The 25,904-nt window shown below is 48.5% G+C and overlaps 1 protein-coding gene across 1 annotated transcript in view; it reads left to right on the forward strand.

Annotated features, from left to right (window-relative positions):
- The first annotated feature begins 1,686 nt into the window (after positions 1-1,686).
- The window catches only part of LOC133350176 (diacylglycerol kinase zeta-like), a 284,717-nt gene continuing 260,499 nt past the window's right edge, over positions 1,687-25,904 (forward strand). The window contains exon 1 of the mRNA XM_061564248.1: positions 1,687-2,094. Within this exon, the coding sequence (XP_061420232.1) occupies positions 1,874-2,094 (221 nt within the window). The 5' untranslated portion in view covers positions 1,687-1,873. The remainder of the gene's footprint in view (positions 2,095-25,904) is intronic.

Here is a 25,904-nt window from a genome sequence, read left to right on the forward strand (position 1 = left end):
TCCATACTCTTTGTTTTTTTCGGTAAAGTCACGTGGGTAGAAATACAATAAAATGCAAATGCTGAAGAAGGCTTGCTGTGGTTGTTCCACCTGATGAAGATTGCTTGTGTTGCGATGGAAACGTCGTGATTTGTTTTATTGTATTTCTACCTACGTGACTTTACCGAGAACCGACTGTGGCTCTCGCACAAGATCACCCCGTACCCTGCAGCAGCACGGGACAAGCGCCGCACTTCATCCTCCACTCAATCAACAGCATCGCTCTCCCCGTTAGCACCAACAGCCTCCATACAGCACGCCCCACCCTGTCACACCGTTCACTCAATAACACCCCCCCTCCTCCTGCTATCACGCGCACAACGACAAAGATCCCCCGTGTAGCCTGTAACAGACTGTCGGGGCAAGTGCTGTTAGCGAGCACCTCCTATGAAGGCCGGCACGGCACACGAGGGGACGGGTGGGCAACACCACGCCCGGCCGCCTTTGTCTCCCCGGTGGTAACGCTCAAGCACCGCACGAGGTTAGTCACTTGATGCCGACCGATTTCATATAAATCGTCAGGTCGCTGGGTTCGGAGCGCAGCGCGCTAACCGCTACGCCACCGCTCCCCCTACACACACACACAAGAGCGCCTACAAGTCAATAGCACCACCACCACCACCAGTCAATAGCACCTCGGATCCCCCGATCCCATAGCACTCTAGCAGTAACACGCGCGCCTTTAAAAAATAAAAAAAATAAAAAAACAGGGAATCGGTTAAATTCGGGCGCCTTTCGGTGTGGATTTTCTCTTCTCTGCCCCTGCTGGGCGTGCGTTTCCTCCGGGTTCTGCAGTTTCCTCCCAGAACTCTCAACAAAACCACCCCCATACAATGCAACCGGTATTGGCAATCGCCCCGATGCTGAGATATTTACCTGCGGACCACTTGAATTGAGTTGGCCGCAGCATTAGCCCCCTGCTGCGATATATTGGCAGCACCCTCTCGAAAAAGTGTCTTGAGACTCAACGAGGCTTTGCTGGGTAACAAAAAAAATTAGAATTTCCATAGCACCTAGAAACCAAGAGCACCCATCTAAATAGCATCTCCTAGCTCACAGTACTTTCTACCCAACACATCTCGCCCGCTCGCTCGACATATTATTACCCCCCCACCACCGCGCCTCCCCCACCACCGCGCCCCCAACACCCACGCCCGCCTACCCTGTCCAGCACCCCGCCCAACACAAGCAAATAACAGCCCCCAAACAAACAACGACACCCCCCCCCCCCTCGCCACGGAGTCCATCGCTCTCTCCCGCACGCGGCACCAGCAGACGCATCTCGCACCAAACCCTCCGGTTGCATTCACCAGAACCGCCCCCCCCCCCCAAGCCGTGCCCCCCCCCATCACCCCGCGCCGCCAGTTCTGTGCAGGAGGTGTGGACGCCCGGGCCCTGTTGGCTGCGCGGTGCCTCGGGGTGGCGCGCACACTCACGCGCGCTCGCCAGCGCGGGGTGCCTCCAACAGACTCGCAGCGCCCCACGCGCCTGATCCGTTTTCATTCCGTCCGCTCGGCATCTCGCTCGCACTGCAGCAGCAGCATCAGCGGCGGCGGTCGAGCGGCACCGCCTTAGCTTGCTGACAGCACGGCAGTGGGATAGGGAACAGCCCACTTTGAACGGTTGAGAGAGTGAGAGCGAGCGAGCGCGCGTGTGTGTGTGTCAGCGAGTTCGGGGAACAGAGAGAGCGAGCGAGCGAGAGACGCGCGCGTTGTCAACAGCCAGCGGTTTATTTATATTAATAAAAACACCATCCTTTGCGAACGTGGTAGATCTCTTTACACACACACACCACACACACACAGACAGACGCACAAGCAGCAAAGACGTCGGAATGGCTGAAGCTGCGCCAAAGAGCGGAGGAGGAGAAGAGCGAGGCGAGATGGCGTGGCGCGCCGCCGATGTCCCAAAGCGGCCCGGTCGCTCCTCCGCGTGGAGCTCGCAGGGAGGGCTGGAGGACGTCCCGGAGGGTCGACCGCTGGAGGAGACCGCGTGCGTCCACCAGTTCGTGGGTGACCTGCCGGACATCACCATCAAGAAGCAAATGTCCTATCGGTGAGGCGGTTTAGAGTTCAAGTGCTGGCTGTGAGTGGTACCTCTGGTGGGGGGTGGGGAGGTGAACTGATGTTTTACGGGGGTTGGTGGGTGAGTCGGGGAGCGAGGGAGCTGCCCTCATTGTCAGAGCTGAAGGGCCCGGAACTGCGCGTTACAGGTGAGTTTACTTGGGGCAGGTGCAGGAGCAGCAGCAGGTGCAGTAATAACAGCAGGTGCAGCAGCAGGTGAAGTAGCAGCAGCAGTCGCGTTGATTGGAGGTGCCTCGTGTCCGACTCTGGAGTTGGGTGTGGCGATTGCTCTGCGTGACCCGCACTCGTAAGCGCTCAGAGCAGTGGCTGAGTAACTACATTACACTCTGCAACACATTTTTTTTATTTTGTTTTGTTCCTGGGTAGTAAGTGTTATTTCCTAATTGAGTATGCCTCAAAAGTACATAAAATGGCTATTATTCCCCACAAGCTTTGCTTTTGTGACCAGGACAGTGATATTTTGAAATTTATTTATTTTCCAGAACATTCCAGATAGATTCAATGCTGAGTAAACTTGGAGTAGCTTCTATAACATTCTAGAACTTTCCAGTAATATAAATAGTAGCATAAATACAGGGGCCTTAAGCCCACCAGTTCAGTTTAGTTCCAGCTGCCTAAGTGAATACATACCTGGATTTTCCTGAGATGGCATCAAGAGGCTGCAAACATCCGGCAGACGCATTTTTCTACGTCTGCGGCCAATTTATCAATACAAGAGTCAAAAAGTACTCTGTGGAAGCATCTGCTATGATGTGTGAGGCCTACAAGGCATATTTCGGCATGCCTGTCTGGAATGAAGACAACCCCTGGGAATCTCATTTCACCTGCAAGCAATGCTAAATTGTTGCTGGGAATTTGATGTTGTAAAATGTTTTAATTGTAAAAGTTCAAAAATATTCAATGTTTTACGATTTTCAATGTTATTGAAAAAAATATATCATATATAAAAAATGTTGTGAGAATCTCTTACACATTAGTCTTTGGTGAAATAAAGTTAATTTTGTAGGATGGTACAAAAGGGAAAAGAGAGCCATGAAGTTCGCGATCCCAAGAGTTTAGCGGGAACCCACTGACCACTCAAGCAACTGCTACTTCTACATGGTGGACCCTTCCAAACGTCGGACTGGCAAGAATGCACCTGCTATCACGTATCCGGGCCTTCCTTCATCCATCGCCCTGGTGCCACACTGCCATGAGCTCCCTGTACCCACTCCTCCGGAGAGAGAGCAGTCGTCTTTAGAAGAGAGCAGCAAGTCAGAGAACGAGGAAGACGTAGATCCAGATGACAATTTCAGAGGTGGAGCTGAGGAGAGAAACCCACACTACCCCAATTAAAAAGACCTCAACGACTTGATCAGATATCTTGCTGTCAACAAGTCCAATGCCGAGCTTTTGACGTCTAGACTCAAGCAGTGGAACTTGTTGGATGAAAGTGTGCAAGTCGCAGATCAGAGGACGCGTCACCAACCTTTTTTAAACTTCTTCACCCGACAAGATGGGCTCTGCTTCTGCCACAATGTGACCAGTCTGTTCGAGGTAATCGGAATCGCCTGTAACCAGAATGAGTGGCGCCTCTTCATTGACAGCTCATCCGGGAGCCTCAAAGCCGTGCTGCTCCATGATGGTAACAAGTACCCGTCTCTTCCCCTGGCTCACTCGGTGCACCTCAAAGAGGATTTCAACAGCATCAAGACCTTGCTGAATGCCTTGAAGTATGATGAGTACGGCTGGGAGGTCATTGGAGACTTCAAAATGATGGCATTCCTGATGGGTCTCCAAGACGGTTTCACCAAGTTTCTCTGCTATCTTTGCCTTTGGAACAGCAGGGACACCAAGGTGCACTACCACAGGCGAGATTGGCCACAGTGGACCGAGTTCTCTGTGGGAAGGAACAACGTCAAGTGGGAGCCACTGGTGGACCCCCAGAAGGTGCTGATGCCACCACTGTCAGAGCCGTAGATAAGGAGTCGGCAGCCTTCAAGTACCTTCAAGACTTCTTCCCTAAGCTGTCTGAGGCAAAGGTCAAAACCGGTGTCTTCGTCGGACCACAGTTAAAGAAGATCCTGGAGTGCAATGAATTCCCCAAGATGCTCACTAGTAAGGAGAAAGCGGCTTGGGACAGCTTTGTCGCAGTGGTTCGTGGCTTCCTGGGCAATCACAAGGTCGAAAACTATGTGGAGCTGAATTTTGATTTAAAACTTTCATGACTGCAGGGATTCATCTTCTTGGTTCTTTCGGTAAAGTCACGTAGAAGGGAAATAATAAAATCATAATAAAACATAATAAAATACAATTCTCACGACGTTTCGGCCACAATGCAAGCAGCCGTCCTCAGGTGAATAACAGGTCTGTCGGAAAGACAGCGTCTTTTCTGACTTTTTGTGAACGGAAATACACAAATTCGCCAGTTTACTCCTTGAAAATAGGTACATTTCAAAATACAATTGTCCTGGTCACAAAAGCAAAGTTTGTGGGGAATAATAGCCATTTTTTAAATATTTTTTAGGCATAAGCAATTACGAAATAACACTTACTACCAGGAACAAAAATTGTGTTACATAGTGAATTATCAGTGACGTAGTAACTACATTATCAGTGGCGTAGTAACTACATTATCAGTGGTGTAGTAACTTCATTATCAGTGGCGTAGTAACTACACTATCAGTGGCGTAGTAACTACATTATCAGTGGTGTAGTAACTACATTATCAGTGGTGTAGTAACTACACTATCAGTGGCGTAGTAACTACACTATCAGTGGCGTAGGAACGACGTTATCAGCTCAGACGTTTTTGTTGTATGCCACTGTTGTTGAAAACAAATCTCACGGTTGTTGTCAATGGGGGGGGGGGGGGGCAACTCGTAGCTTTGGCCACCAGGGAGGGGGGGGCCCAAGACACCTCTGCCAGCCCCACGCGAGCGACGCTACTGGCTCGGGGAATTGCAATGGCATGAAGGATAGACTCGACGACGACGATGATGATGATGCCACGAGCAATATTTCAAATTTACCCAGGAAAGCCTCGCGGAGGAGGCCTCACAACACCCTCAAAATTGCCCTGCCGCATTGGGATATTTGGTCAACGTCGTCAATTCCCCGGTGCTCCCTTACGAGAGAGCAAACGGGACTTAGCTGGAGATGCTCCGCGAAGTTAGATTTGAGACTTAATTTTGGAGCTTTCGTGACTGCAGGAATTATTCTTTGGTTCTTTCGGTAAAGTCACGTATAAAGATAAAATAATAAATTTAATTAAATAAATTTCTTTATTATTTTATCTTTATACGTGACTTTTTCGGTAAAGTCACGTATAAAGATAAAATAATAAATTAAATAAAACATTCTTTATTATTTTATCTTTATACGTGACTTTACCGAAATAACCAAAGAATTAGATTTGAGAGTCAATCGGATAGACTCGTCGTCTTCACATCAAGAGATTTGAGCGCACAGTGTGCAAGGTGCCGTTCAGCACGCACGGTGCTGCAGGTGAATTAACCGCAGCGGTGCGTATCTGAGGACCGCATTCATGATACGGCAAGCTCGCGCGGACAGATGCGTAGGTTGACGAGGCATTCGTGTTTTAGACTTGTGCGTGAGAGGTTGTTGGATGACAAAGGTTGGCTTTTAAAGCTACGCGCCTGGCCACCTGTTGTGATCCAATTAGAATTTAAAATACAAAGCCATAAACAGCATTGTTTGCTGTTGTAACGGTAACGTCTCCCTGTTTTCGAAGCCTCCGTTTGGCAACCCACCGCTGGATGAGCACGCGCCCACGTATTGCTGATAACGGCGATGGGAGGGTTATCTTTTGGCCATACTTCGCCACGCTGGTGAGTGCGCCTCATCGCAGAATGCGTTGCTCGGGGAGGTGCGGATCACCGACGGAGGTCAGCTGTACTGCTCCTCAAAATCTCACGGCACCGACTACACCTGCCTGTTGTTCATCCATCACGCTCGGTCACCCATCGAAACACTCCTGCAAGCTCTTACCCCCCCCCCCTCGCGCAGTCTCCAGAGTCGTGTGCGCAATGGGGCGCATTCCAGGGGGGGGGGGGGGTGATTTGGTCAGATGGTTTTCATCGCGTGTTTTCCCATCCAGAGAAGAATGCGCTGCGGCAAATGCATCGACCCACTTCAAGCCGACCCTAGCAAGAAACCAAGGCGCAATCAACAGTTGTTGGAGTGGTGAAACAACAACAAACCAATGCATTCGCTCCGATGCCGGCTCGTAACTTGACACTCTGGCTATTACCACCATCATCATCATCTTCATCATCTCCTTCCGTGGTGCTCTTGCTGCAGACTTTGACAATCGAGACGGGCCCGTCCTCTGCGTGACCGCCCTTGCCTCTCGGTGCGTGCAAAGACAAAGATCCCCCGTATAGCCCTAACAGACTGTTGGGACAAGTGTTGTTAGCTAGCACCTATGAAGGCCGGCACGGCACACAAGGGGGTGGGTGACCAGCACCATGCCCGCCCGCCTTTGTCTCCCCAGTGGCGATGTTTACACACAGCACCAGGTACTCATTTGAGACTGAGTCGACCTAGGGGAGGCCCAGGACCGGTTCAGATAATCGTCACCGGTGTTGGCCGTGAGCGGGAATCGAACTCGGGTCGCCGGGTTCGTAGCGCAGCGCGTTAACTGCTGCACCACCGCTCCCCACTCGATGCACGCACGGACGCACGCGCGTAGCGTAACGCACACCGCGGCGTCAGCTAAATGCCCCTTGCTCCACAGCAGAAATTACGTGCCCGTGTGTAATGATGTGCACAGGCGATCGCTGTGATCGCCTACCGGCCCAGTGTACAGTAAAACGGGGTCAATGCCCACCTCCCCCCGAGGCCAATTAGTTCGGGCTCGTTATTGAAGTGCGCCGCTTGCTGTGAAGTGGATTCCCGACGATGGTTGCGACGGATATCGGTTGAGAGGGGCCTCTCCCGATTACACTGGTCAACAAAAAAAAAACATTTTTTTCTGGCCTGGACTTTTGCAGCTGTTTTAGACCAATTTCAGGGTGCTGATTCCAAATCTGATCTCAGATTTGCTCTATCACATCTCATTTTTATGCTATCGGCATACCCCATTTTCATTGATTTTACCCGAAATTAACTCTGTCACTTATGAAAGTTGTTGCGAGTCAGTGACTGCTTTAGTGTTAAAATATGGTGCTGTATTTTTAGGATAGTGTGTTTATAATATCATTTTATGTAGATATCCACATTTATTTAATATTTTTCTTCTGCAGTTTTTATTGAAAATGCAATATTTGATATATCAAAAACCTGATGTGATAGACACAAACTGATGCTAGATTTGGAATCGGCACCCCAAAATTACCTTAAAACCGTTGTAATACCTTATGCCAGAAAAAGTGTGTTGACCAGTGTTATTCAAGTCGCCCATTACTCTTCCGAGTGTCCTCCGCTCGATCACTCGACTCACCGGATGACACGAACGTAATTGGGGGGAGTGTTTCTAACCTCCGATTTCCACGTGTGCCCCGCCAATTCAACTTTCCGTTCAGTGTGTGTCGCTGGTCGGGAGGTGTGATAGGGGGCCGGGGACTCGGCAGGGGTAAACCCGCCGTTTATCTAAAGGCAACAGAGTTAAATCCATATATTGACAATGACCCACTTCTGCCATAATACAGGGTTTTTTGGGTTAGATTGCGTAAATATATAAATGTGTCGTTAAACCCGCCACCACCTGACACAGCCAATTAGTAAGGTTTGTCACGTAAACAGAACGTGCCAATTCGTTACTAGTACAGGGCACCGGGGCCGTTGGAAAGCAAAGCCACAACATTTACAATCTGAGTACGACGTTTCGCCAGTAATTATTACAACTAGCTTCATCAGGCGACAGCCAGGTTTAACGACACATTTATACGTACACGATCTAACCCCCCAAAAAACTGTATTATGGATGATATCGGTCGCGAAAGCCTACCACATGTTAAACTGACTGCTCTTCATTTATCCAGTCTAACAATATCGTGCAAAATCAATCGCTGTCCTCGTGTGATTAGCCAAAGACATGACCAGCGATGAGCATTGAGCCGGCAATTGGTTAAAAGGAAAGACGGCGAATTAAATATTGAGGTCATTTGTGCCTCCCTAAGTGACGCGCCATCTCAACGGAGCGCATCGTGCAGCCCGGTAATTTATCTTCGCGTGGTCGGGGAGTATTTCGCTAAATTGTGTTTTTTGTTGTTGTTGCCAAATGGTATTATCCCTGACGATTTTTTTTAAAACCAATTCTGCAACGCATCTCTGCTGCTGATGATACGTCGTCATGCATCTGCTCTTCGCAGTCCCTTCAGCTTTTAGCCGGCGGGATCAATTTAGTCAATCATCTTGCAGCGTGACCACGCCGCCCTGCATCGGCGTATTCATCGCGCGCGAAAATAAAATAAAACAAAAAAACAACCTCGACGGCTTTGGTATCACCGGGTGCAGCTCGGATAGCTCCGCCAACTTTCAAATGTCACCAGTGGGGGATTTCAGCACGGCCTGGCCCCGGGACCTGCTGTTAGCTGCTGTGCCCATTGTTGCCCCGAAGGTTTATCTCCTCGTCAGCGCCTGTTGAATACGGCGGCAGCAGCAGCTGTTGTTGTTGTTGTTGGTTAAGGGTGACGGGGCGGGGGTAGCTGTGACTTATTGGTGTGGATGGTGGGGGTTATTTTACCGTGAACGAGAGGCCTCACAAAAGGTCTGGCTGGTGTCCTTGCTTTTGTGTCTCGTTCTCTCTCTGCCTCACTGCTTGTTGCTAAATAAATACAACTTGCACGGTCCAATTTATCTTCTGGAATACATAGAGCAGGGGCATTGACAAAGGGTTCGCAATGTAATGTGTCTTGTTATGTAAACGCGCTCAAGAGCAGTAACCGTTGAAATATGACTTTTTTATGGCGCATTCTTTAAAGGGTATTGCATTGGCTGCAGCATTTCCATATCACCTAATTCAAATAATATACTGTACTCTTTGGTTTTTTCGGTAAAGTTAGAAATAAATTAAAATTAAACAAATCACGACGTTTCGTTTGCAACACAAGCGATCATCATCAGGTGGGATTGCTTGTGCTGCAATCGAAACGTCGTGATTTGTTTTATTTTTATTTATTTCTAACCACGTGACTTTACCGAAAGAACCAAAGAGTATGGATTCCTGCAGTCACGAAAGCTTCAAATCAAGCATGCTGTACTTGCAAGATTTACATTTAAACAAAAAAAAGTAACGACAGGTATGGGAAGGTTGGCCTTGTTGAGTGTCACCCGCGAGTATGCATGGGTTCTGTTTCGGGAGTCTGGTTTACAATCACACGCCAAGCACGCACTCATGGAATGGGCAAAACAACTCCGGAGAGATCCTGGAGATTCGGGCTCTTCTGGTAAACAATTGGCAAGTGCCTCCCGACTCAAATTAGCAAATGGGGTGTTTTTCATTGGTGGCACCGAGTAAGTGATGGACATTCCACATTCCCATGACAGTTATTTATACATACACAGGACGGCCACTGTTATAATGTAACGTATAACATGGGAATATGTAAATACAGTTATTACTTTCATCATTGTTTCAGTTAAACCAAATTTGACTTTATGGACAACTTCCAACAAACCGATGCCACCGATGGTCGATTTAATGATCGGTCAGAGGTGGCTGGAAGTGGCTGGGTGGCCCAGGGGTCAGAGCACTGAGCCAGCTCGAGTGAGACGCTGGGTTCTCACGTGCAGCGAGTCGATGGGCTCAGCCTGGTCACCGTTGATCGCAAATATATTTTATGTTCACTTGGTTCAGCTCTGAGATTTAAATAAATACAAGTGCAGTTTCGGTGCCATGCGACGGACATGTTTGAAACGGGGTGTGTGGGGAAATCTCAGCGCCCGCTCGTGTGGGCTAGGGGCCATCCATTGAGTACGTACGCATGGAGGGGGAGGGGAGGGGTTAACCCAAATGCGTAGCTTGCGTATGGGGGGTCTGCTGACAATGTACATACGCGTAGGAAACGTGGGGGGGGGGGGGGGGGGTGGTGAAGCCTCGATAATAACTTGTCTACATTGGTCTTCAAATGAGTTTGATAGTCCGGCGGTGGATTAACTGTTTGCTTAAAAACGTTCATATTATTAATTCTTGATCGTTTCTGTGTGGATTCAATATCAGCCGTTCTATAGGATTCGGGGGGTGGGGATGGTGCGTCAAGTGTACGTACGCAGGTGGGGGGGGGGGGGTGTAAAAAGTACGCGTGCGTACAGGGAGGGGGAGAGGGGTCAAATTTTGACATCTTTTTGCGTCCGTACTAAATGGATGGCCCCTAAGAGGTCAACAGACAAGATTTCAGAAGCGGTTCTGAAATATCTCCTTCCACGGCCCATTCTCTAGCATGCGATGACGCATTGCTGTGCGAGAGATCACAATGCCAATTGTGTTTGTCTCATGACTGCGCAATCGGAATAAAATTGGGAAGAAGACCAAAAAAAAGATATTTTTTTTAAAAATGAGGCACAAGACAGCTGAGCCCTTTATCCTGTCTCCAAGCGACACGAGTGTTGCCCTGGTGGCATTTAATGCTCACGGCGCTGCATAACCTCCTAGACACCGCCCTACGGATCCTATGGTACGATCCAACGCCCCCTTTTTTTAAAAGGATGTGTTGATGTAAAGGCACCCACGCACAGAGTGCTTCGGCACTTGATGTTCCCTCTCTGTCGCCGCACTTAATGAAACCAGTGCGAGGCATCTGTTCTCGCTTGGGAGGATGCGGCTGGCTCTGCTGGGGGGTGAGCAGCGGGGACATCCCAGGATTAAAACGGCCACCTCCTGAGAACAAAGTTCCTCCTTCGGAATTCCAGTCCCGGGCACAGTGCTTCATCAGTTGCTTTCTGCAAATGACAGCACGGAGCTTGCACGGAAGCCACACAAAAGTGAAAGACTTCGCGTGCATTGATGGTGTGGACCGTTGGTGGCTTGCGGCTCTGAGGATGAGGAGGCTGTGAACTCCACTCCGTGTTTTCCCATTATCAGGCGGGACGTGCAGGTGGATTCAACGAATCGCCTTAATGCGATGGCAGTGGATTTATAATCAAGCACTGTGGCATCGTCATCAATGATCCGCACTCGCTGCCTCTACATTCTAATTATCAATTAATCCGCCTGCACGCATCATCTGAGACTGCAAAACCCGGAGTGGAGTTTTTACGCTGGAGCCACAAGCTGCCCACGTGTGTGGCTCTGCCTTCTAAATTGAGTAATGTCACCTTGTGCCGCACAGGGACAGCTGCCACTGCACTCTGGCTCGACTGCAGCAAAGAATAGTAATGTTTGAGATGTGATGTTAAGGCACTTGGAGATGCCGAGGCATTTAAGGGCCATATAAATGCAAATTAAAATCCGGACCCTTGCTTGCACTGCGCTTGTTGTCTACGAAGCAGTGGTATGGGGCCTCTGCCTCAACACGTTTGGTTGAACGCCCCCAAATTCGGTTGAGGATTTGCTTGGGTGATATTTCGTTTTATTTTTTATATTATCTTTTTGATATAATATTTTAGACATTTTTTAAAATGTAATATTTATTAACATTATATATATATTTTTTATATAATATTTTTTATATTATACTTTAGATATTTTTATATATATAATATTTTTAACTATTTTATTTTTTTATCTTTTTCCTATTATATATTTTATATTTTTTACATTTCATTTTGTATATATTTTACGTGATATTTTTTGATATTATATTTCGATATTATATTTTTTTATATTATATAATATTTGTGATGTTATATATTTGCTTGCTTCCGCCTGGTCAGGACTTGAAATTTAGCCCGAAGCCTGTGTGGGTCTGCGACTCGAATTTATTTTTTCCACCCGACACACCACGTCGAGTATACACTCCCGCCCCCCCCCCCCCGTTATGGCTGTGGCTACTTATCATGCGACGCATAATCGCCGGTCTCCGAGAGGGCCTGAAAAAAACATTGTTCAGTGAAACATTACGTGCAGCGTATCTACGAACTACAGACAGACAATGCAACAGGCCCTCTGCAGCGCGAGTGTGCTACAACCTGCGGCCCCTCACTCAGCCTTTGCAAACATTTCGATTCCATTGCAAGAATCCCAAGAATAGCTTTAGCCAACAGCTGCCCCGTGACTCCCAGCTGAGCCAAGCTGGGGGAGCCCTTTGCTGTCAACAAAGAGATAGCGACTGCGAAAAGATGTTGCGAATGCGTAGCTTTTTGTTGAATAGATTTTCCACGTGAGTGTGTGTGTGTGCTTGTAATTGCACTTGCCGCTTATAATTTGCACGTGTACATCAAATGCATAGTAGGAAGTACTCATTGCTGTGCAATTACTGTGCGACTGGATGAAGAACAGGGCATTGGCTTGATTGGTATCGGGCTACGTCGAGTATGTTTGTATGTATGTTGAACTTTTTTCGCACCATCCGAAGCCAACAGCGCTAATCGGTGGTGCCGAGTCTTCAGGAGGGCGAGCGGCATTGAGCGAGACCCGTCGATCAGATGGGATCATGGCCGTTGGGCGAGAGTGGTGACGGAAGAGCAGCCAAATGGGTGGAGAGAGGATTACCACTTAGGAGACGGAGTGATGAGAAGGTGCATGTGCAGGTGCGGGATGGAGTGTGACACCAGGCGACTTTGATAGATAGCGATGATCGTGGTCGGGGGGGGGGGGCGGGGGGGGGGGGGGGTGAATCCATTAATCCATTCATCCAGCAGTGGATAGAACACGGCTGATATCAATTATGACGACGATGATAATGTTGGATTCTTTTGCTTTTTTTCTGATAATCAATTCGTTTCATTATTTGCTACTGCTGCTTCTATAACACGAGGCAGCATATATTATCGGGGAAGCGTCTCGCATTACATATTTATAGCGTGTCATTAACACGCATTCACACAAAAAATCCATAATTCGCGTTTCGCGTTCTCGTGAACACCGCGTTCCTGCTGATAGGATCGTGACTCGCCGTCCCATTATGATGTGGCGCCAACAGTTGGATGCTCAACGGACGCTCAATTAACACAAATATTATCACAGCACAGCAATGGATTCAGGAACAGCGTGCCCGCTCGCTGTGCCGTCTATGATTCTGCTGGATTTTATTTTTTGCAATACAGGAAAATAATGTTGGGCGTATGTTTTTTGATTCAGGGCAGAACGATTTTGACGTTTCGAGGAATGGTTTGCGGATTGGTGTCGCGATTCCATTCGAAGAATCGAATCTTACCACCCCACCACCACCACCAACACCACGCGCCCACACGGTCAACATTCAAGTGAACAGTAGCGCCTCTGGTGGCTGCAGGGGTTACGTAAACCCACGGATGTAAATCAAGTACGAATAAGGAACGCGAACGGTTATTCCGTGTGTGCGTGGCGACCTTTAGAAATCCGTACTCCGCAGTGCAATCGACAAATCGATGCGTCGTTCCAAGCCGTAGTTTTCAACCACACGTTCATTTTTAAATCCTTTATATTAAGTTCACTTGCTTGCTTGCTTGCGCGCTTACGACCGTGCAAATCTTTCGGTCGCTTTATAACCCACTTCCCGTGATCCAATCGAGCTGACATTTTGCACACAGACTCGTTGTGCGAGACAATTTATTTTCGTGAAATTTGTTTACAAAATTTTTAGGAAAAAATAAATTATATTTAATTATGTTATATTTAATTATATAATTATATTTAATTACCAATTGCTTAATGCTGCTAGGCAATCATCTGACCCATAGGTGGCAGCCATCTCAAGCCAGAGGACTCTAGCCGCCACGCATATAAAGGATTTATAGTGAAAAACTTTGTTTTTACGGGTTAATTTTTTTATACGTCTACCATTTGATGTGAACTGGGTGTGAGATTGCAGCGATTCCATATGAGTATTCGGTCCCCGATGTTTGCAACTTTGCTGCGTGAACAGTATGTGTTAGTGGCTTCAGGGGTGATATCAACTATTGTAATAACACGATAACAATACCGTTTTATAAGTGGAGCTGGGTGGAATATTCCGACGCAATGAGACATGTTTCACAAATAATTGTGTTAAGTCACAGCCCTGGGAAGGGAATTCGCACTACGGGGGAGCTTAACTGCCCAAGAAGATATTAAAACTGAGGAGAAATATTGCGTGACTCTGGAGTGCAGAGGGCATATTGTGTTGATATTATTACGTAAAATAAATATACATTTTGTGAGTATTACAGGATCTGTATCCTGCCAGTTATTTACCCAGGTATAAAAATCCCTCACTGTGGGTATCAAGACTGGCCGGGAGTGTTTGGACAATTATTTAATTGGCGAGAAATTGGCTACGTGTCGGAGGAAATTGGGGGCCAGTCCAGCAGAAGGCCCACCGCGCATTTTTGAAGTAACACTCAGCACAGCCATTCCCTGGACGCACTTCGCAGCCGCACGCCTACAACACCCGGCAAGCCCCGTTCTTTACCCATCCAAGTAATGGCCATATTTAACTCTGATTAGCTGCGGAGATCCGATGCGATTGTATGCATTTTGAATGATTTAAAACGAGTGAAACAAACGTACAGAGCCGGAAATCTATTTTGGCTAATAGTTGCAGCACAGTCATTTTTTTCGGTAACATTTAACGTTATTTCCACAGTAAATCTGCCAAGGTTTCCCCCCCCCCCCGAGAAGTATGTTAACGTAGGGGACGATATTATTCGATTGTCACTTCTGTGACGTTGATTTCGCGTGCCGGTGACATTTCAACGCGCGCGCCTCTGAGTCGGTGGGTAAGGTTGCTTTGGCAGGCCCCTGAGATAAAACCAAATAAAATCTGAAAACCAAGAACACACACACACACTCACTCGCGTAAGTCACCTGCCGATACAGTAATGAAAAATGAGACGGAGCTGCGAGCTTAGTGGTGACCTGGTGACTGGTGAGTGGACCGGGTCACCACCCGGGCAGCTCAATTCTGAACATCCATCACCGTGGCTTTCCAGGAGTGACCTTGGCAGTGATGATGGAAGGTCGCCCGTTGTTTGTGTAGAAGGTACCGAGAAGTGTTTCGATTCGCTCCCGCCCCCCCCATGCCTCGGGGTCCACGTTCAAGTCAAGAGCGACTTTACTATTGTGGTCGTCTCGTGTTTACCACCTCCTTGGGCGACTTTCTGAAATGTTTGTCTCGTTCATATAGGAGTGGTGTGTTCGCTCCGTTAACTTAAATGTTGACTTTGGGTAAAAATTACATTAAAAAAAACACGATTCTCGCGTGAATTATTCAATGCACGTGTCACGAGTGTTGGAATCGATTTTAATCACGAGAAGCGAAGGGGATGGTTCCATCAGCGTCGCGCCTCGTGAGTCCGTTCTGAGGAAGCGCCAGACCTTGCCCTGGGGTGTTCAAGTCTCGGGGGACAACGTGGAGTTGGATTCAATGATAAACTAAAATTATTTGCCAGTGGCTCTACAATCAATGCTTTCTCACGTAGACTCACACAGAGACCCACATGATTCACAGAGACCCGTAGACTCACATAGAGACCCATAAGACTCACACAGAAACCCATAGACTCACATAGAGACCCATAAGACTCACACAGAGACCCGTAGACTCACACAGAGACCCATAAGACTCACACAGAGACCCGTAGACTCACACAAAGACCCATAAGACTCACACAGAGACCCGTAGACTCACATAGAGACCCATAAGACTCACACAGAGACCCGTAGACTCACACAGAGACCCATAAAACTCACAGAGAGACCCGTAGATTAACGTAAAGACCCCGATAACCCGGAATGCGCTGGTAGAGGCTTTATCATCAGCGTTTCGTCGCATATAGACCCACAGACTCTCACAGAGAACCCATAGATTCACAGATTGACTCATAGATACTCGCGGACTGTCATAGAGACACACTGATAGACTGGAGCGTGTGGGCAGTGCCTTCATCGTCAGTACTTCTTTTCGATGTAAAGCTTTCGTGACTGCAGGGATTCATCTTCTTGGTTCTTTCGGTAAAGTCACGTAGAAGGGAAGTAATAAAATAATAAAAATAAAACATTTATGTTATTATGTTTTATTTTTATTATTTTATTGCTTCCCTTCTACGTGACTTTACCGAAAGAACCAAGTAGACGTCAGTACTTCCTCCAGCAGTCGAGCGCTCGCAACCCATGCAGCTTTCCAGGAGATTTGGTCTGGTGGAGCCCAGCATTGATGCAGGCAGCACCCATGTCACTTCAGTCATCATCATCGTGACCCTCAATTGAATCAAAGCCATCGCTATTATCAAGCGTGATGCAATTGTTATCACATCGTCAATTCGTTCGCAATCATCGTCACTCATAAATTCAGTCATCGTCAGTGTGTCACTTTCATAATCATCATAAGTAGAAATGTACCAATGGAAACACCACTAATTCAATCATAATCGTCATTCAGTTATCATCAATCTAGTTAATCATTAATTACCACCATCATAAAAGCACGCTGCCTTCGCGTTTCCAATCAACGAGTTCGCACCCTGCGCATGTAATCACCTGAATATGGAAAACCTGGGGCGGAGTTTCTAACTGGATCCAGGAGCAGCCACTCCAGCTGCTGCCTAAGCCGTGCATCTTATTTATTGTATTGTGTTTTTAACCAGGTCAGGCCCACTGAGCTATATAGCTCTTTCTCAGAATCGACCTGGCCACAAATGATAGCTCAGCGAAGTGGCTTATCGTGTGGAAATGTATCGCAGCCAAATACTCTAAATGCTTGACGTTGATTCGAAACTTGGAGGGCAAAACCGGAGGACCCGGACAAAAATTCACGGGGCCACGGGGAAAGAGACACGCACACTATAAATATACAGCGGGCGTTAGGGGAGGGATCGAACCCACGACCTCCGGTTTACCAGGCGAGGTAGTTAACGTCTCATAGCCACCGTGGCAACGGGCGAGTTTGTCCGCCTGTCTGGCGCGGCGTTCCCGGCTGCTGGATGAGTGAAGGTGACCTCGCCATGGCTGACGACAGCGCCGGGGGGAGACGTGACGGAAATTATTTTGCGGCGGCACTGATTCGGACAGTTGAACGATGCGCCAATAAACACCGGCAGGTTCATTTCCACTTTAGTGTCCCGGAAAAAAATATTCGCAAAACGCGGGAGAGCGAGTGTGTTAATTTGCATCTCTTTTAAGGTCCACTGTCACATCAGAGAGATTCCCCTCCCCACCCGCACAAAAAATAATCTATTTGCATCGATGTTGAAAATGAAAATGTTTCTTAAACTGTTTTTTGTTCAACATGCGGATGGGATTTTTTTGGAACAACGCAAAATTGTGGGTGCCGCGGTGGCTAGGAGATGTTAACTACCTCGCCTGGTATGCAGGAAGGTCGTGGGTTCGATCCCGACCCAGACACCTGCTGCTGTATATTTAGAGTTTGCAGGTCTTGCTCCCCGCGGTCGCGTTGATTTTTCTCCGAGTCCCTCCCACGTTTAGAATCAACGTCACGCGTTTAGAGTGTTTGGCTGCTGTACATTTCCACGCGATAAACCACTTAGTGGTCAGCCCGCTTCTGAGAAAGAGCAGCGGGCCTTACCTGGTAAACTAAAAAACATTGTAAAATTTAATATTCCATCGCGGATTTGTGAGATGGTAGTGCTTTGGTGGAGCCATTAATCCAGCAGTGGATTTTTCATCTTTCGTATGGCATATTTGGGATATTGCAACAGATTATAAATCGGTTTCATGTAGTGGATTGACCTTGACAGATGGTGACGATGATGGTGGTGATGCCTAATTGGATTTCCTCTGACCAAATAACCCATAATGCACCTTTCTCATCAGATCTCAGACACTAAGCAGGCCTTGATAGTGCTTGGATGGGCGACTACATCCATAAAACAGGTGCTATAGGTTGCTGCGAGGATACATTGCAAGCGGCAGAACACTGTGCAGCAACGTCTATTGTTGTACTGTACGATACTCCCTGGTCTATGCTCTCCACCTCCCTCGACCCGCACTGATCAGCGTGGTGAAGTTGCTATTGTTTTAATCAGTTATGACTTCCAAATGCTGGGCAAAGGCCTCCCACGTGTCCATCAATTCCTTCCTTTCGCCAGTTGATCCTGTCCAATAAACGACTTCCCGACTCTGTGATTTGGTCTCGCTGCTGCTGTCTCTCTCTGGCTTCCGCTGTTTCTCATGTGTCCTCTCAGTCTCCACTCCCGAGTCAATGCTGTCCGTGTCTCGTCATTCGTTCCCCCCACCTGACGTGTCCCTGCATTGTGTAGTTTGGTCAAATAACCCCCCACCCCACACTCCGCACCAAAGATAACCCGTATAGCCTTCACAGACTGTCGGGGCAAGTGCTGTTAGCGAGCTCTGCATTAACCGCTGCACCACCTCTCCCCACCACATCCCACATCGCCAGAGGTGATGACACCCACTCAGACAGCAGCGATCTGACATAACGGCTTTTCACATTGCCCATAATGAGGATGTCATGCAGCGCGTGATGGTAAACTGCCGTGATGATCTGTGCGGCTTGATAGCATCGGTGGGAATGTGTCGTGTTGCTGTCGCGAGAGACTGTGGGTTCGATGAGACTAGGCGCACGCCGTGACCCACCGTTACAACAGCGTAGCGATACCGCCACTGGGATCAACCGCCACGGGCCACGATGCGATTGAGAGATGGATTGGCGCGTACTGACAGCGACGGGAGATGGATTTTATTGTTGTTGTGACGCAGCGTTGTTGATGTTTAAGACGGGTACGGGGTGTTTTTTTTTTCCTCTTGCCAGATCTTGCAGCTCGAATTTTAATTTTGTCGCCCCCTCCCACCTTCTAACCATCGTGGAGTCGATGGCGACGCAATTAAAACTCCACGGGGGGGGGGGGGAGGGGCTTATTTATGTGTGGCATCTTGCGTCTCCGTGACTTACGAAGGCGTTATAAGACGCACATTGCACACACACACATAGTACACACACAGTACACACACACTACACACACAGTACACACACAACGTTGTCCCACGTCCGACCGCATATCTGTGAACTCAAACCCCCATAATAGAGCGAATTTTGGGTTGACAGAGGTGAGCCGCATATACGCAACATCGCACAAACCGAATCCGCATAGAGCGAGGGGGAACCCTCCATTGTGACGAAGCACTCCTCTTGCGCCATCGGCCATGCCTGTCAACGAATCGCATTGATGTCATCATGGGTTTACGCATGTGCCGATTTGTCTGTGTGTTGGCCTGTGTATTTAGCACTGCATATCACCAAATGGCCCCTCAATCGCCCGATCTCTCCGGCAGCCGACAGCTAAAAGCAGGGATTTGTGCCGCGACGTGCTAGGATGGGTCGACCGCCATGCACAAACAGGTTGGCTTACTGTGTAACTAGGTGGTTGGGGCATTGCAGCTAAATGCATTGTTGTACTCTACTTCTATGCCCCCCCCCCCGCCGCGTCTATGCTTCTCGCCATCACCGACTCGCACTCAGAAGCACGGTGACCACGAAATGTCAAATAAACCCCACAGCCCGGCACGGCGTGGGGGGGGGGGGGCGTCATCCAGCAGTGCATGTATGTGTTTATCTATAAATACATTTATTATTCTCGCTGTTATATCGTTGTGTGCATCTGCCCTTTACCTCTTCACTTCTGCTCGCATCCCTCCCTCCCCCTTGCTCTGAGCTCGGCAGTGTCCAACCGAGCCTTAATCGCGACACTAATTAGATTTCCGCGTGTGCGATCCCATTTGCGATGCAATCAAGTGGCAGGCGCGGGCGTGCCTGGAACCCTCGTTACGCCGCGATTATCCACGCGGAATTGTGCGGGCCTGGCGACACTGCAAATCGCTCCCCCAGCCAGCACGCCCACCCGCCCGCTATCCGGCCGGCCAGCCATCCCAGCCAGCCATCCCGGCCAGCCAGTCAGCCAGCCGGCCAGCCAGCCAGCCAGCCGGTCAGCCAGTCGGCCAGCCGGCCAGCCAGCCAGTCGGCCAGCCAGTCAGCCAGCCAGCCAGCCGGCCAGCCAGTCAGCCAGCCAGCCAGCCAGCCAGTCAGCCAGTCGGCCAGCCAGCTAGCCAGCCGGCTAGCCAGCCATCCCGGTCAGCCAGCCAGTCAGCCGGCCAGCCAGCCGGCTAGCCAGCCATCCCGGTCAGCCAGCCAGTCAGCCAGTCAGCCAGCCAGCCAGTCGGCCAGCCAGCCAGCCAGCCGGCTAGCCAGCCATCCCGGTCAGCCAGCCAGTCAGCCGGCCAGCCAGCCGGCCAGCCACCCAGCCAGTCATCCAGTCAGCCAGCCGGCCAGTCAGCCAGTCAGCCAGCCAGTCAGCCAGCCGGCCAGCCATCCAGCCGGCCACCCAGCCATCCCGGTCAGCCAGTCAGTCAGCCATTCAGTTACCCCTCCCGCCCGCTCGTGCGCCGTCACGCCGGACCCAGATGCTGTCACCTGTGGTCAAGTGGCGCTCTGTGCCACGACTGGAAACCCCAGAGGTGGAAGAACGACCGGGCCCGGGCGATTTCCGGCCCGTGCCGCCCTCCTCCACGGCAGCGTGGGATCGCGCGGAGACAAACGTGCCAGGCGACGAAGTTTGAGTGGATTTGGCCACTGTAAGTTTCCACGCGACAGTAAGCCACTTCGTTAAGCAATCATTTGTCGGCGCGTCGCTTACTAAAAAAAGAGCTAAATGGCTCAGGGAGCCTTACCTGGTAAAATAATAATAGTTTAAGTTGTTTATCGTTTTAAGTGTAGTGGTTTAAAAAATATATATTTTTCTCCACTTCCTTCCCAATTGTTTTTGTCCTGATTGTGCTATCTGCATCAGGTCCAGAGGTGAAGTATCACTTCCAATTTCTGGCGCAAACATTCATAATAATGCTTAATAATAATAATTTTAACTTATAAAGCGCGTTTCGTCCAGAGGTCGCAAGGCGCAGTGGAACCTATTTGGTGTTTGAGAATGGCCAACAGAAGCGGATTATCACAGAGTTACTTCTGAGATCCATGAACGTGACCTCCGGTCCACACGGTGGTGGGTGGCACTTTCCCACCCACGCTGCGTATGACCGCAAATATTCGTTCCACAATGGTCAAACTGACATATTTATTCTAGATTTGAAGCTTTCGTGACTGCAATGATTCATACTCTTTGGTTTTTTTCGGTAAAGTCACGTAGGTAATTTTTAAAAATAAATAAATGAAAACAACTAACTTAAATCACGACGTTTGCGCAGTCTGCATCAGCAGGAGGCCATGCTTTCCCATCTGATGACGGACGCTTGTGTTGCGTGATTTAATTTAGTTGTTTTCATTTATTTAATTTTTTACCGACGTGACTTTACCAGAAAACCAAAGAGTATGCCATATTTATTATCTGTGGAGTAATTCAGCCACATTCAATGCGGACCCACATATAACCTTCTGTGTCATATTGTCTCAGTGCAGCCATTGGTGACCCATCTGAGGCCGCCATCACTTTGTATGTATGATGTTGAACTTCTTTCAAGCCGCTCGTAGCCAAGCCGTGCTAAATGTGCAGGCGCACTTGAGAACCCCGTTTAATCGCAGGCGGCCGCCGCCGCTTATTTGACCCCACGATCAAATCTCAACACGTGCTGTATCTCGGTGCTTTGACCTCTGGGAGGCACGCTCGCCTACTCAGCAAAATTAAAAAAACAATGTATTGCGATCGCAACGTGCTTGATGGGTGATATAAGAATATATATTAATATAAATAAATAAACCCACACCATGATGTGGCATGGCAGAGAGAGAGAGCGCGAATTTCCCACGCGTTAAAATTAGCCTCGCTAGCACTGAGTGCCTCGTAATGAAACTTTAATTTGCCATTCCGTCTGAACGGCGGGATATAATTACAGTGGCCTTTTGTTCCGTGACACGTGACACGTGGGCTCGGCGGCGTGCGTGAAGCTCCCCCTAAATGTCGGTGAGTTTGACCCCCTGCCCCCCGGTCAATTCATGGAAACTTTGAACTTTTGTTTTACAGTTTAGCTCGAGCGCCTGTGCAGAGGGCAACGATGAGACAAAATATCTCGTTTTGTCTCTCAATCGACAACATCCTTGTTTCGATTTAAAGCTTTCGTGACTGCAGGGATTCATCTTCTTGGTTCTTTCGGTAAAGTCACGTAGAAGGGAAATAATAAAATCATATTTTATTATGTTTATTTTTTTCCCTTCTACGTGACTTTACCGAAAGAACCAAGAAGATGAATCCTTGTTGTTTTTCCTTAATTCAAATCAATCAACCCTCAGTGACGCAAGTTTAAACGAGCGGCATTCTTCCACGGCTTTTGGCATTCGCTTTCTTTTGTTGTTGTTGTTGCCAATTCACCGCCGTCGTGTGTGTTTATGCCGAACTTCTTTCGCACCGTACGTAGCCAACCATGCTAAACCGGGAGGTTTGCGTGGGAACCACGCCGTTTCTTGGATAATGACGGGAGACTGCGGCTCGGCTCCACTTACTGCCGCGCCGCAGATCCCCAGACGCGTCGTCTCCCCCGAACGGGTTAACACCACCACCACCACCACCTCCCCCACACCCCCCGCTCACCCTTCCCCGCCTTGTTACAGACGAAAGATGTTTTTAATTGACAGCTTCTCACACCAATCACTCTTTCGCTTCATTGTGAAAACGCAAGGGGTAAAAAAAAAATTGGGAATTATTGATGTCCTCGTCCGTCTGAAGGGATTTGCGGAGAGATGCTGCTCCTTTGAGGTTCTGCAGCCTACGAAGAGAGAGAGAGAGCAAGGCCAACCCTACCCCCCACACCCCCGGTATTTATGCCGGGTGCAACTTGAATGGCGTGGTAATGCGCGGGTTTCTGGATCAAGGCACAAGCCGTTGCTCACGAGCCGACAACATTCGGGCCATTATTCCAGTGTCACGTCGTGTCGCCCGCTAATGTGAAATTGCCACCAAGATGACTGCTTGCAAATTTTTCGATTTAAAGCTTTCGTGACTGCAGGGATTCATCTTCTTGGTTCTTTCGGTAAAGTCACGTAGAAGGGAGATAATAAAATAATAAAAATAAAACATAATAAAATAATACAATTCTCACGACGTCTCGGCCACAACGCAAGCAGCCGTCCTCAGGTGAAGAACAGGTCTGTCGGAAAGACAGCCTCTGAATGAACACCACCAAGCTTGGCAGCATATATTTAAGCTGGGTTAGGGGAGGAAGAGCGCCTTGGTGGTGTTCATTCAGACGCTGTCTTTCCGACAGACCTGTTCTTCACCTGAGGACGGCTGCTTGCATTGTGGCCGAAACGTCGTGAGAATTGTATTATTTTATTATGTTTTATTTTTATTATTTCATTATCTCCCTTCTACGTGACTTTTTCCGAAAGAACCAAGATGACTGCTTGCAAATTATTCGCGGGCCCGCGCTTAAATTCGCGATGCCACGAATCGCTTCCATGAGTCGGGGAAATAAAGCCGCTGCGAGTCTCAGCTCGTGCCTTCGATCGGTACTATTGCAAGTACTCCTCTCATCCGCGGGCCTATTTATTCCCATTATGCCGCGGTTATCCGCTTTTGTACCCGTAATACTTATAGCGAAAGCGGACTTCCTAATACTCGCGTTATTTTTCCGTAAATAAGTGGAGCTGCGCGGACAATTCATCAGCTCACCAAAAGGTTATCAGATTACACACGGTTAACAGATTATCCACGGTCATCAGATTACCGGTGGCTATCAGATTACCCGCGATCGTCATATCACCCGCGGTCATCCGCGATGGGTTGTTGCTTCACCTTGCAGATGAGAGGAGAGAAATCGCGGATCACTCCGTGCGATGCTGATCCCCCATGTCACCGCGGAAACGAAGATCACTCCTGCGTCTATTCTCTCGGCGTGCAAATGCTGCCTACGATTGTGGATTTCGAATCGACTCAGGAATTGTGACCCCCATTTCTTCTCGTTTCCTCTTGACCATCTCGTTTGTATATTTTTAATTAAAAATAGATATTCTTATCTCCCCCCCCCCCCTCCCGATCGTACCATCGGTGTCGTGTCAAGAGACCGTGAATCAATTCACAGCTCTCGCAGAGTGGCGAAAAATCATCGTGGTTCAAGAATAGCCCGTTGGAATAAGGCACCGCGGAACTGGTTATGGCGACACGAGAGATCCGTCATCATCCTCGCTAGGGGGCAGCATTTTCCCACCGGACCTGCGACGGAAGAGACGTTTTCATCCCGCTGAGTCAAACCAATGTTTGTAATTATCAGAGTTGAATCTGAGCCAACTTAAGTGTGAAAACCCACATCTTAGTGGATGGTTGTCGTGCACAGCCACTGGCGACTCGCCCGAAACTCTCAAATCGCCACACCTGAGAAACCCTCTTTAACCTCATATTTGTGTTATATTTATGATTATTCCATGTTGTTTATCCATTTATAATACACGCAAAATGTCTCCTGACCTTCACTGAATCAAATGTAACCCCCTGCGGAGGGCACACGTTAGGATTGACTAAAGGGTCGTACACATTAATGTCCGTATCGCCGTCACGTGTGAGTGCAACGCCCCAAGGGAGAAAAAAAATCCTCCCTCCCAAACAGTTTATCGGTACCAACTCTTAATTTGGCCACAGCCCTAAATTGTTGCATTTATGATGTGATCTCTTGGCCACGGTAATTTACATGCATCGGGCAGTCCATGCTGCTGAAACAGTAGTAATTACTCGAGTTTAAGGAGCAGGCTCGTTGCGTCTAACGGCTAAGAATAAATACATACGTAAAATATGACGACATTCTCGATAAATATACATTGTGCTTAAATTGACCGTAGTTCCAAAGCTGGGGTCAGTGCTTCACCGCGTTCGGGATAAATAAATAAATATGTATACTGCCCTTCTCATTAAAATACTGTATGCATTACACTTTGTATGCACGGAATTTTAAACACCAGACTTGTTCAAAGTACGTACGAAATTGTACGAATTCATGAATACACAAATTATGGAGACCTCATTTAAAATACACATTTTGCTTGCATTCACAAGCCATACTTTGTGATACGTTTGACGAGGGACATTCCAAAAGTCCATGTACCTCATTTACCACTTCCTGGGTGAGCTGCATCAAAGTTGGCACGAATTTCTGGCCACAGCATCACCACCATCATCATCGCATGCAATTAGCTTTTCAGGAAGCTCTCAATGAGCGGTCTTTTTTTTGCGAGCACCCCGCAGAAACCGCACATGTGCGAGAGGGCAGTACTCAGAGGGCCCCACACACACACGGTGCCGCCGTTGCGAGATATTTACTGACTGCCTGCTCTGCAGAAGGTCATAGGTTCGATCCAGACCTTGTGACGCCTGCTGCATATTTGTAGTTTGCGTGTTTCTCTCCCCGTGGTCGCGTGGATTTTTGTTCTCAGGGTCTTCCAGTTTTTCCCCCTTCACATTGAGAATCAACATCACGCCTTTTGAGTATTTTGGCTGATATACATTTTCCCGAGATACGTCACTTCGTTGAGCTATCATTTGTGACCAGGTCGCTTCTGGAAAATAGTCGTATAGCTCAGTGGGCCGGGCCTTAGCTGCTAAAATACAAACGAGTTCAGTTAGTTTAATATGTTCAGGAATCCACTTGCCTTACCTGCCATCTCCTGGACACCCTCGCTGCCCAGCATGTTTTGAGAAGTCTCGCAAAATCTGTGAGTGATACACCAACCCCTTGGCGCGCGCCACAGTGCCCCGTTGCATGAAGGCGCTTGCCAGAAAAACCGCTCTTTTGCGCTACACGTGGTTCCGTGGAAA

The sequence above is a fragment of the Lethenteron reissneri genome, chromosome 33 (genome assembly GCF_015708825.2).
Source record: "Lethenteron reissneri isolate LAM-NWPU_2019-01 chromosome 33, ASM1570882v1, whole genome shotgun sequence".
NCBI lineage: Eukaryota > Metazoa > Chordata > Hyperoartia > Petromyzontiformes > Petromyzontidae > Lethenteron > Lethenteron reissneri.